Source organism: Dicentrarchus labrax, unplaced genomic scaffold (genome assembly GCF_905237075.1).
Source record: "Dicentrarchus labrax unplaced genomic scaffold, dlabrax2021, whole genome shotgun sequence".
NCBI lineage: Eukaryota > Metazoa > Chordata > Actinopteri > Moronidae > Dicentrarchus > Dicentrarchus labrax.
The window spans coordinates 26,902,580-26,916,122 of NW_026136707.1; the positions used below are offsets into that span (position 1 = coordinate 26,902,580).

General features: G+C 40.7%; 1 protein-coding gene across 5 annotated transcripts in view; it reads left to right on the forward strand.

The window, feature by feature from the left end:
• Nucleotides 1–13,543, forward strand: part of grik2 (glutamate receptor, ionotropic, kainate 2) — a 261,749-nt gene that overhangs the window by 202,071 nt on the left and 46,135 nt on the right. For all 5 annotated transcript variants that reach the window (XM_051407269.1, XM_051407264.1, XM_051407267.1 and 2 more), the window contains 2 exons: nt 1,584–1,702; nt 6,366–6,583. In XM_051407269.1, coding sequence (XP_051263229.1) covers nt 1,584–1,702; nt 6,366–6,583 — 337 coding nt within the window. The remainder of the gene's footprint in view (nt 1–1,583; nt 1,703–6,365; nt 6,584–13,543) is intronic.

Consider the following 13,543-nt stretch of genomic DNA (forward strand, 5'->3'; position numbering starts at 1 on the left):
ATTGTAATTGGATCAAAATGACAGCAAACGGGCCAAGCAGCTAAGCTGTGTTGTCTCCTGTAAACGGCATTGGTTTAGCATTCCCTGACCCAACCAGCAGCAGCAGCAGCAGTCCAACCAGCCACTCCCATTATCTAGCGCGATGCTGACAACTTTGCTCATCCATGTTCATGGCGAGCAGTAATTGGCTTTTCACGACATGATTGGAGGAAACACACTCAGAGACCTCTGCGCAAGCAACTGGGTCACATAGTCACATACGCCATGACAAGGTCGCAGTTCAGTTGAACTCAATTTGGCATTGCAAATTGACAAGCAAGCAAATCTGGGGCAAATTGAGTGAGCAGACGGATTGATTTAAGGCCAAGGATTCTCTTAAAGCAGGAATAAAGGGGACATTCAGAGGTCCTTGAGCTACACCACACAATATCCTCCGGAGTGTTGTAAGGGGTGAAAAGAAACACCACCGCTAACCACATTATAATGGCAAAGCCCATTAGTCAATGACAGTGTACCGTTATGATGCTGTCATTTCATCGATACAGCCATACATCTTCATATAGAGTAGCGTATTGCAGTATTTAACCCAGTACTACTGTATTTTACCCAGAGGACAATGGATCAAAACCTTGATGCCCGGCGGCACAGCAGTTTCATCTGCATTATTCTCCGTGCAGATGTTACATCTACTTGAGGTTATCGTTTCTGACTTCCAGTACAGTAAAAAGGCCCACACTGAGACAAGTCTACATTATGCATTGCAATTTGATTAGTCAAACCCTTGTGTCTGTTAAACAGCTTGAGTCAAGATAGGGCCCTGGTTCCCCCATCTTCTCTGGCACAAACCAAATCAGGTCAGGATGCTTAATTGTAGCCCAATCAACCTTTACTAATGTAATGTCACTTTTATTTAATATGAATAAATGAGAAATCTCTCTGCTTGAGGAGTGCGTCGAGTGAGGGGGAGTGCCGGGGCCGGCGTGGGCATGATGGGAATGAACCGTTTGATCTGCTGAATATTAATGCTCCTCCAAGATTATAAGGATTATTAGTTCTTTTCTCGGCTGACAATGGAGTTATTTTCAGACCCCATCGATTAAATTACTGAGGGAATTGCCTTTGATATGAGCACTCCTACGTGAGGAGTCACTTTTGGAATGTGAGTGGGGTTCATTCGAGCCCACTTCGCAAGTTTTGTATGTTATCGGATTTTAAAAACACACATAAGGGAGATTCAGATGAGACATCATTTTTTGTAACTTTATTTAGACTAATAGATTATTCAGTAAGAAAATCCAAATTACAGTAATTCATGTAATAAGCACGTCATTTACTAATCCAATTAACAGCATAGCAATCCGAGGTATGCACATGAAGACATAGAAAGGCTTATTGATTTGGGAAGTGTTCTCAGGCATAATTTGCAGTGTCTTACTCTGGACATGTCTAACCAACCTTTGCTTTCTCTCCCCCGTCTCCCCAGGTAGGACGACCCCTCTCGGTCTCTTTTATTGTCTTCACTTGTGTCTTTATGCAACTGCAGTAAACATATATATGTGTGTGTTCTCTGTTAACTGTCACAGGTTTAGTCCCTACGAGTGGTATAACCCCCACCCTTGCAACCCTGACTCGGATGTAGTGGAAAACAATTTCACCCTGCTAAATAGTTTCTGGTTCGGAGTTGGAGCTCTCATGCAGCAAGGTAGACGCCTCTGCCTGCCCCCTTTTTCTAGCACAAGTCCCACTTTTTTGCTGGGGGTCAACCTTTGCTCTTTGACCAGGCCCATGACCATGCATGGGGGCCTCTGTGCATGATGCTAGTAGAGTGCAGCAGGATGGACTGAGAGGGGATTTGAGTGATGTGGTCAATAAATGAGGATGGTGCTCCTGCATGCTCCCTCACACCCTCCCTTTCCCCACCAATTTACAGCCGTCTGAGCAGGTAAGTGTACCCACCCAGAACACCTGAGATGGATCAAATGAGTGAGATTGAATGAGAATGTGAATGTTCTGCCAAACCAATGCCATATCTTCTCAACTAGTTGGCATCTTTAGACTGAGAAAGAAAAAAAATCAAGTTAAATAGAAAATGGAATGTTATCACTTTAATAATTATGTGGCCTATATCCTTTACAATGCATGTCACTATGGGAGATATGCTGCATTGTAAATGAGCAATTCTTCCAAAGGAATTAACAATGCAACATATTTACAACAGGTAGTGATGATTTTAGGGCCTGGAAAGCATGTCTGTATATGTCCTTGCATCTGAACAATGCAATAAAGCACACAAAGAACTAGCTGCCCTAGTCAAAGCTGCTTTAAAGGGTCAGTTCACCCAAATTGCAAGAAATAATATAACCTTACCTTAAGTGGTATCTGGTCATGGAGATAGTTTTGGTTTTATATGTCCTGGTTTTGAACATGTCCCTGACATTTATGCCTCCACCCCAAGTCTTGCCCCATTTTGCTCTGTGCTCTAAAGTTGAAAAGACAACCACATTTTGAAGATAACTGAAATATGAACGTGACATAGCCTATATTGTCATATCTTAAGTTAGTTAATGTTAGCAAATTGCTAGCTGACTTGCTAGCTAATCTACATCAATAGTTAGCTAGTTAGTTAGTGTGTGGGTGTACAGAGCAAAACACTTCACTAACTCACATTAATCATTAGCTAGCTATCTGATAGCTATAAGGAAACCTTCTGAGTTTCTCAATTTGTTTAAATTCACTACTTAACTGCTACTTGAACTAGTTTTTACAGTAGTTAGGCAAAATAAAAATCTTAAGTCAAGCCCCATTAATTTTCAGCTTTCACCCATATTCCATGGTCATCCTCAGTAACCTGTACTGTACTGTATACAGTATAGGCTGCCCCACCTCTTAACACTTGACCAAAGTTCCATACATAGGTTACATGATGACAATTAAACAACTCAGTCCACTGAGAAAGATCATGAGAAGAAAGCTAGTAAGTGGATCTTGAGTGATTTTTTACACTTAAATTCCCTCTCTAAATTTGAGAAAACACCTTTTTAAATCACTTATTTGATATTTTTTTCATGAAAGAAAATAAATATTCACTTGTTCATAGATTACTTGGCTGTTATTTGCTTCTGTTAGTTTAAAAATTCAACAGCAAAATGTCTGTTGCAGGTACCCTGGATAATCCACAGAACACAGTTTCTTTTTTTTCATTTTACCGCCACCACTATATTTGGTAGAGGTTAAATCTCAAAGACAGATATCTCAAAACTTGGACAAATAAAAGCAGGACTATGTGCATGACAAGTAAGAAATATTTCTTTGGATGAAGTGATCCTATAAGTCCACAGACATCTGAATCTTTTTAGTTTTAGTAGCAGATAACTTATCCCTTGTTGGCTGGTTGCATGCTTACTTATACCGCATGCTTACTAATGTCCCCAAATTAGCTACTAAGTTTTTTCCACAGAATTTTATTTACTTGGCTCCAAAGATTCAAATATTAGTAAATTATTATTAAAATATGATGACTTGTTTGACTATAACACCACCCCAACAAAAAAACTCCCATGTAAATGTCATTTTAGCCTCTAGATGCAGCTCAGAATTGAAAGGCCAGCAGATCAGATGTGTAGGGTTGACGAGTTGAGAAGATGTGGCTGAGGGCCAGAAAGCTGTGGGATTAGACTAGACAAACACAGTGTCTGCATGGCACCGTGCTGGTCTGCAATGTAGAGAGGCTCCCCTGCCCGGCGGCTTGCCCCGCCCCCCAGAAAACTGTGGGATGTGCTGTTTGGTCATGACGTTACCTTGGGTACATGACAGTCAGCCCCAACCAGGCTCTGTTTGGGTCGGCTCGCTTCTCTGAGCGAGTCGCCCCTCTTTTCTGTTCTGATTTCTGAGGTGGAACACGATAAGAAGCTCGGAGCTGGTAATATGTTCCATCTTTAGAACCTGCGTCTGATAGCCGGTCATTGGTCCAACGTAGAACAAGCAGAATCCACTGCTGACAGTTCTGATGAATATGTGTTTGTTCATGTCTGCTACCTTGATTTTTGTTCCTGGTTGTGGTTTGATGAATGGGCAAAGTGGGTGGCTGGTGGCCGTGCTGGGTGACTTTGATAGGGTGCTTGAACCATGTCTGACAGTGTGGATGGCTTGTGCCTAATGAGAGGTTAAACTGAAAATTTCTATTGAGGAGACGACTGATTAAAGGTCATGTATATGAAATTCACCTTCACTAGAGCACCAACGTCTCAGACAAAAACAATGAGCACTATGGACGGCCATACCCCGTTAACTCAACCAGTAATTTTACCTAGCAGATAATTGTGAAACACACTTCAACCTGACTCCCCAAAAGTGCTGGGGTGGGTTTTAAAAAAAAAAAAAAAAATTTTTTTTTTTTTTTAAAAAAAATAATAATAGGGAAATTTTTTTTCTTTTAGCTTTTGGGGCCATTTATCACGTTCTATCAATTATTTTGGGGTTTATTGTAGGCAAAACTGCATGGACATGATGATTTAAATTTAACAACCCATACATTGGTAAAACGTGGTTTTTTTATCATTGCTCACATATAAAATCTGTATTGAGCCTGTACACATGCAACAGTAAGGATAGTCAGCATATTGTATACATTCTATTAGTTATCTACTGAAGGCAGGATAAGAATTTACCAACCCATACTTGGTAGACGTGGTATCTTTCTTTGAGCCTTAAACCACTGAGGAGGCTCATTTTTAGTAGGTATCCCTGTCTCCCTAAAGCCTGTCGTTGTATCTCCATTGCAGTATCAATAGTGGTGGGCTCTGGCTGCAGTTGGCTGTCATGTCTTTCCCTGCATGCACCCTCTACTAGACAGCTCACTCGGGGGACCGTGAGAAAGAAAGTTTGATGAAAAGTGAGAGTGCAGATTGAGTCTCGTACAAAGGGAGTGGAGCACAGAGTTCTTAACCTCCTATCTCACTGACTCTTTATCAGCTTTCCCTCTGAGTGAATGTACAAAATCCCTGCTTTCAATTGCTTAAGCTGCTTGAGTAGAATGGTCCTGATATTACCCAGGCCAACCTTCTTTCACCCAGACAACAAACCTCACTCCCACTCTACCCACGCACATATGCTCCTTCATCCTCTTCATACATTCTGCATAAAACTTGAATGAAAAACAGTCAGATTAACAGAAGATTTAGTGTACTCTATTATAAGAAATTAAAAATAGTAGAAGTAACTGATGCTGTGTTAAGCTAAACAACTCCATGTAGGAAGTGCAATAAATAAATTAATTTCATAAGACTGCATCAGTGGATTCACTTGCAGGGATGAAGTAAATCCATGCAGATCTTTACATATAGAGGCGAGTATGCTTTCAGGGCACAGGTATTACTGATACAATTAATTTGTTTAGTCTGGGGTATTTATTATGATAGCCCTCATTGCTGTACCAGCTACTAACAGGCCATCACATATGCTAAATACTTGCTGTTGAATCAGCAAGAGTAGGATGCAGTCACTCCATTCATACCACACAGTGTCGCTCACCCAACTGCCTGGTTGGGCAGCACCCTCCAGCCTGCCTTGTATTTGCCAGTATACACTGAGCTTGGATTCTATTTCAGTTCATTTAGGTTAACAAATAGATGCAGTCAGAAACTAAACCAAGATCCTTCAGAGATGAGGGTTGACCTTCATTGTCCATCACGGTCTAGCTCTTTGCATTCATCTGCAGCACGTCACTCTCCTGTGGCCTAGCCTCCACTCTACACTCTCTCCCTCTGTGTCTCCCCTCAGACAGGCTCACATTACGTAAGGCTTTGCCCCCTTGAAGCTTGGCAACCAATCAGAACCGACAAATGACAACCTGTGACCATGACAATACATTGTTCCCCAAAAGAACATTTGTAGAAGGTTGTAAGACAAAAGTCTCAAAAGGTTTGTCTATTCAATGAGCAGCAGTCAATGTTTGTCTGGTTAGCAACCAAGATGGTTTGGTTAGCAACCTTCGCAAAAATAAATGATCGATTAGGTAACTAGAAAAAATAAACTAGCTAGTGTGTTTGCAGTTAGCTTACCAGCTACAGTAGCAAGCCCCCCATGTAGTCATTATGTCATCAAGATTCCAGAAGCACAGTATGTTGCAAGAACGAGTGAATCTTCCTGTCCCACTTTCTATCTCTATATTCTAGCTAAATACCTATTACCAGGTCCAGGTCCAGGTCCAACCTTGAGGCTGCCCACTTTGCCCACTCTGTGTGTCTGTGTGTCTGAGTGTGTGATCCAGGCAGCAGATGCAGAGGCCTAGCCTGGCCTGGGTGCTGCCCCCTCTCCAGCCTAGTGCAGCGCCAGGCCTCACTCCCTCCTCTGCTCCTCTCGTTCAGGATCTGAGCTCATGCCGAAAGCCCTCTCCACCAGAATTGTAGGAGGAATCTGGTGGTTTTTCACGCTCATCATCATCTCCTCCTACACGGCCAACCTGGCAGCCTTCCTCACTGTGGAGAGGATGGAGTCACCCATCGACTCTGCTGACGACCTGGCTAAGCAGACGAAGATAGAATATGGGGTGGTAGAGGATGGCTCCACCATGACTTTCTTCAAGGTTGGTTACAGCTGGATATTATTAAACTGACTACAGTCTTTTTTTAGTGTCTAGTATAGTATTTTGCTGCTCTGTGTCATCGAGGGACATACAGGTACACAATATGGGTATGTCAAGACCTCGTTGCTATTTTGCAGTGATGTTAAATATGCATACTGCATGGCATAATAGCAATAGTGCTCACTTTAAACTAGAAATAGAAGTTTTTTGTTATGATGGAAAAGCATTTAATGGGACACTAAAACTCACTAAGGGTTAGTTTCTCTAAAGTGATCAACCTTGTGTAAACCCAAAATTAATACAAAAACACTGCTTTATATCTGACATTAAGTAAGATACAAATATCAAACTCTAACCTACTTAATAACCTTTCTTGTTCAAGTTTAGGTTAATTCATTCATTTTAGTTAAAAGAGAACTTCTGATTTAGTATTGTACTTACATTATGTAGGGAGACTCACTAGACCCTACATTTCCCATATACATCTCAGTATTGTCTTTTGTGAGACTCCCTTCTGACAACTCCTTGGATACAACCCAAAAATTGCAAGAATCATGCAAGTACAATTTTTTATGGGCCAAGGTACAGTCTGATCAGATGAGTTTTCAGCCTGAAATGGAAAATGTGTAGAGTCTCTGATGTCCTGATATCAATCGGGGAGCCTGTTTCACCGTTGTGGAGCCACGACAGCAAACAGTTGTTGAGCGGAGTGAGAGAAAATCAAGCCGATTGGAAGTAGCAGAGCCTAGTGGATGGGTTGGGGTGACCATGTCCTTGATGCAATATTGGCTTGTGCCGTTCACAGGACAATAGGCAAATAACAATCAGACTAGAGCAGCCACTGGTAGGTCTCCAAACTTCTCAGTCATCTGTCATTAACTTCAACCATGCATATGACTATAACAAAATTATGTTTTCTGATCTGCCACCTCTTTGGTTAAGTCAGGATGAAGCACAAAAACTACTTTGGTACTACTTTGACTTCCGCCTGTGTTCTGAAAGATGTAATTTGAATGACCACAAGAAGCCATTTTCATGTGAGGAAAGTCTCTTTCTCTCTCTAAGTTTTACAAGTTAACTGAAGCAAAATGGTACAAGCATTCATGTTTTTCATAAGATAAATGGTAATAGCATTGATTTTTCATCTAGCACTATCATCAGATAAAAGGTACATGTCTTGTTTTGAAGATCCAGAAACCAACCATTGGAATAATACTCATACACCTGACTCTTCTACTTGAACTTGTATGTGAATGATTTTGTGGTAATTTGATTAAACAAAGCTTTTTTTAAAAAATCTGTTCCCTGTGAACACAATAATAAAGGTGTTTAATATAGATTTTGACCCCGGGCCCCTTAAAAGACACAGCCTCAAGATTAAGTAATAATGCAGGCCCTGCCTGAAATATTGTATTTAATCGGTTCGAATTCCATAACAAATGTGTGATTAAGTATCAATTAAGTACCAAAAATCAAATGACACACACTGAACCAGGGGTTCTTGCCCATCTGTGTCCAGTTGGCATTCCAGCCTTACCTCTAAATAGTTAGTACCATGCATCTCATTTTGAAAAATAAGAGATGCGCAGCAAATTCCATGTTGCAACTTCACACAGTCTGTCATGTCTGCTATGATCTGTTAGCGTCTGTGTCAGCATCTCGTCTTGATTGATTTGATAAGCTACTCAGTCTAGCTAAACATTTGAGATGCTAGATCTATACAAGGTATTCTGGTTCGCATTCATAATCCTATGGCTCACCAATAACAGCTCAGCGCCACAACCTATAGCTGGGAAGATCTTCTAAAAACTGTTATTCTATCAACCGACCAAAAATGTATTTACTGCACACCAAGCGCCTGTTGGAAAGGGCTTTCAGGGACACCTGTATCATCACCCTGACTGGAACATGGCTCAACAAGGGCTTCCTAGATTGCAAGGGTAGTCTCGATCTCTTTACCATCATATGACAGGACCAGTCAGTCGGGCAAGGAGAGGGGTGGTGGGGTCTGCAAATGTCAACAACGTGCATTATAATAATATAAAAACCCACATCAAAGTCTGGACACCAGACATGGAGATGCTGAATTTATCATTACCTTTCTGTTTCCAATGGTATTTACCCACTGTGATCATTGGCTGCGATCATCCCACCCAGTGCGAACACCAAACATCAGCAGCGTACATACACCGAAGCCCTGGTGTTCATTCTGGGTTATTTTAACCTCTTTCCACCAGCATGTGCTCCCACAACAAAAAACTGGAGTGTCAAGGAAACATCAGTGATGCATTCAGTGCTTGGTACATCCTCCTGTCGGGTTTTTGTTTTCCTGCTCCCACACTACAAACTGGAACTGAAATGTGCCAAGCCTCAAATCCACTGTGCCACCCAATAGTTGAAGGGGATCATTACACAACTACAGGGCTCACTGGCATGCACAAACTGAGACATATTTTAAGGTGATCTGAATGTAAGAGTTCTGCATTACCAACACAAACAGAAGCCATTTCAGTGCAGGGACTGAGCTTTTCTTAACAGTCCACACACAGGTTAAGAATGACATTACCAAGGCCAAACTCAAAAATAATGACAGACTGGACCAAAAGTTCGGAAGCATTAACACAGAACAAGCTTTTCATAAAGTAAAAGCCTTAACAAAAGCATTCCACAAAAACAGACCCCACCATCTGTGTTTGCACTTTATACACACAGAGTGACATTCATAACCACTCTGCTGCCTGTTTCATGAGCTCACACATGCCCCCTTCACACTGGAAGATCTCTGACATCTGCTGTGCAGGTACAAACCTGGCAAGGCGTCAGGGCCAGATGGCATCCTAGCTCAGATGCTCAAGCTCTGTGCCATGGTACTCTCTCCGTTCCTCCACTCTATCATCTTCCGATCCTTCTGAATCCTAGAGGACAGCATCAATACCCACCTTCTGAAAAACATCCACCATCATACTAGTACCCAAGAATCCACAACCTTTAGAATCCAACCACTACAACTGGTCACACTCCAATAGTTGTGAAATACCTGAAAAAACTGAGTCTTCAGCTATCAGACCACAGCTGGATCCCCAATAGTTTGCCTATAGGCCCAAAAAAAGGACAGAGGATGCTGTGATATTATCAATAAACCCAGAGCCCCCCACCTCATGTTGTTACTTTATAAAAGCAATAATAATGATAGTAATGATAATAATAATGGAGAAAAGCGGGGTGCCCTGCCAGTTCACTTTGTCCTTGCTGCAGTGGCCATGGGTTTTATTCCGACCTGTGGCCCTTTGCTGCATGTCATCCTCTGTCTCCCCCCTTTCCTGTGGCAATAAAAAAGCCCAAAATGAAGAAGAGCCGGCTTCTGTGGGAGTTCTGTCCCTCCAGTCATAGCAGCCCTGAATTGCTTAAACTCGTTGTGAGCTGCGATGTACAAATGTGTACATGAAGCTTTTATATATTGTCTATACCTGTGTGTTTCTATGTTGTACTGGCTATGAAAAAAAATATCCATTTGCGACAATAAATGTATATTTGTTAATTATTTGTTCCGCAGGTCTTTCATCCCTGCCGCTGTCAGACTCTACAACACCTGATCAATGTTGTAGTTTCTGTTTTTTCAAATTACCACCATACCATAGCTTTACCACTTAACCATAGTTTTTTTTATATCTGTATTTATTTATTTCACGTAAAATGCTGCTGTGACAAGGGAATTTCCCCGTTGTGGGATTAATAAAGTAATACAATAAACAATATTTAATACTTTTACTAGTTTCCCACGATCAAATAATCTCTTTTCTGGACCCACTTATCCTGTTCAGGATCATGAGGAGCTGGAACCTACAGTATTGGTCACCAATCTATAGCTGGACTGACACAGATAGACTAACAAATTCACACCTACAGGCGACTTCACCTAACCTGCATGGCTTTGTACTTTAAACTCCTAGGCAGCCAGGTCATGTTCAAACCCCGGACTGTCTTGCTATGAGGCGACGGTGCCACCACGATCAAATACTAGTGTACCTTTTTGCCAGTGAAACAGCCTGGAAGCATGTTGCAGTCACAGTTCTGCCCCTGCCAAGGCTCTGCTTGGTAATCCCCTCAATGTAGGATCATATAGAATACCTGCTGCATATCAAGGATGTTGTGTTAATCTAGCCAAGTTTGAAAACTTCCCTGCATTAGATCTTTTTGCTTCGAGTTTCTCACGGCTGCTCTTTTTCCCCCTCTCTCTTGCAATCCGTTGAAGGCATTTGTAGCGTTGAGATTTGGCTGTTTTTCACACCTTGTTTTCATCCATCTGTGCAATGAGCACACATGAGTTTGCAGGTAACTGTGTGATTAATATGTTTGCGTGAGTTTCGTTTTCACACAAAAACACACTCACACCAATTCATTACAAAACTGCTGTGGTGATAGTTGCGCAGTCTCTTTATCATTTCACCCTACAAATTAATGAAAACAACAGTTGGTGTTGGAGGCAGCATATTTGCTTGTTAATCATCCAACCTGTGCCGAGGTCCCTCTGCAGCCATAATTCACAGCCTCAGGTCAGACACTGTTAGTCCAAATTATTTGTGCACTATGGGCTGGGTTGGTATACACACTGCTGATTATAGATTTTCTGAATTGTTTGGAATGCATGGGTGTCAGTTTTAAAATTGTTTCATTTTGCAGAATAGCCAGTATATGCTCCAAACTTCTCACACCTTCGACACAATGGTGTCTAAAAAGAAAGAAACTTATTATCAAAGATGGCAAAAAGAAAAACAACCTTAAATTTCAGTACAGAATATCACACATTGTCACCTGCAATTATTTAATCATAATTACAAATAAGAAAATACAATTACAATACAATACAGACTAACTACTACTACTCCATTTATTCAATTTATCTCGGGTGCCTGATATTCATGCTCATCACACCTAAACTAGTATGCTTCAAGGCTAAACACCTAGGATCAAAAAACTTTGGGTGACAACTCTACTACAACTTTAGAGCATACCTCCTGAGAATTCTGTGAGCAGAAGGACTCACATGTTAATTCTTCACGCCAAGTCTACACTTATGTTGAATTAAGTAATAGATGTGGAAAGTAAAGAGAATTCTGTGAAGAGCACCAAGACTTATTAAAGGTTCAGATCAATTTTAGTACAAAAATGTACAGTTTACTTCACTTACTTCTAGCAATACTGTATTGAGTTTACTGTCAGTAAATTCAACAAAACACATCAGTGTTTTTCTGCATCCATACACCTCTATGTGAAATTACAATCACTGAACATACAAACTTTGAGGTAATTATCCTGCTTGTACCATAGCCACCTGCCAACAAAATGCCACATGTCTTCAAAGTAAAGGTATAGATGAGAGCAGGCACACATCACTCTCTTGTCTTCAGAATGACCATGCCCCTTATAGGTGAAACAAGAACTGTAAAAGTGTTTAGTGGTACTATGCCTAAAAGCTGCTATGTCACATTTTGCACATCAAACACATAAAAATAAACACACTTTATGATTTTACTTCCCCCAAAGAGCAAAGGACAGTAAACGAAGAGATTTGTGGGTGTAGGCCATCTGCAGAGAGGATAAAAAGGGTAAACAGTCTGTGACAAACACTTCATCACAGGTTAGTTAATGATGATACTGAGTAAATGACGTGTGCTGACAGTGTCCGTAGATTGAAGAGAACCAGACAAGAGTCTTAGTGATAATGTAAAAATGAAAAAATATGGACCATAAAACAGCTGCTTTTAGAATGGAGTTTTGTTTGACAGTGTTGATCAGAGGGCATTTTAACCTTAATAATTCACATAAACTGAGCTGACCTTCCTTCTAATAATGAACCTTGTAAACAGCATAAAGTAATGAAGTGGAGCTAAAAGCGACATGTTTACTACTTCTGTCGGTAACACAAACAGTGATTCTGGTTCGCCACCACAATGGAATTAGTTTACATGAACGTCACATTGAATAGACGACCAAAAGAGAAAAATAAAGTGTCTTCATGGCAGAAACGGTGTCAGATGTCAGAAATATGAGATTCAAAAAGATAGTTGTATATGTCAGGTCCGTCCACTGTGACAGACTAAAAGGACACTTTCTTTATTTTTTCTAGATAATGACGCCGATCATTGATTAGCAACAACATGATTGTTTGCCTTGCTGGCCATAGGATTTAGGGTCCTAATATCTAAAAAAATATACGGTACTCTTATTTCATGCTGTTGAAATTGGTAATGACCTCGGAATTTGCATTAACCACCAGTCAGTGATGCAAGGCCAAAGAACCCGGATGGGCTGTTCTCAAAAGTAATTTCCTCAGCCTCAGAATATTTTGTGTTGCTAGGCAACATCTAGTTAAACAGGGGTGCGACAAGAATGCTCAGAGTTGATAGAAATACTGTAATTTTTTTAAATCAGGAAGAAAGATACATTTACTGATAGTAGCACTCCACTGCACTGCATGATATACATAATGCACTCTCTCCCTCACACAGCCTCACGTCTTACACTTTTACTGTGACTTATCCTTATCTCTTTATTTTCTCTCTCCCTCCCCTGCAGCTGTCCCTCAGGGCCACAGGCTGCAGCCTCACTGCAGCTAATGTTATTTCAGATGTTTTACATATTTGAGACAGAAGAAAAGATCTATGCAAATATCACATTTGAAATGAAATTTGTCTAGTTCACAACAGGAATTTAACTTTATTTTATTTAGTATGTTAAGCCTCACAACTTTTTTCTTCACATTGGTGCAGTAAAATGCTTGATATTAAGTATGTTTTTTATTCATCAGGGGCGCATGAAACACTTTAATGTAACATATTTTATTTTAAATGTAGGTTCGAATTATAGCTTACTGTTCTTAATACCTTTATTTTGAAAACCAGAAGTGAATATGCTGTAAATTTAAGTGCGGCTGATTTGACCACGGAGATCGGAGTAACG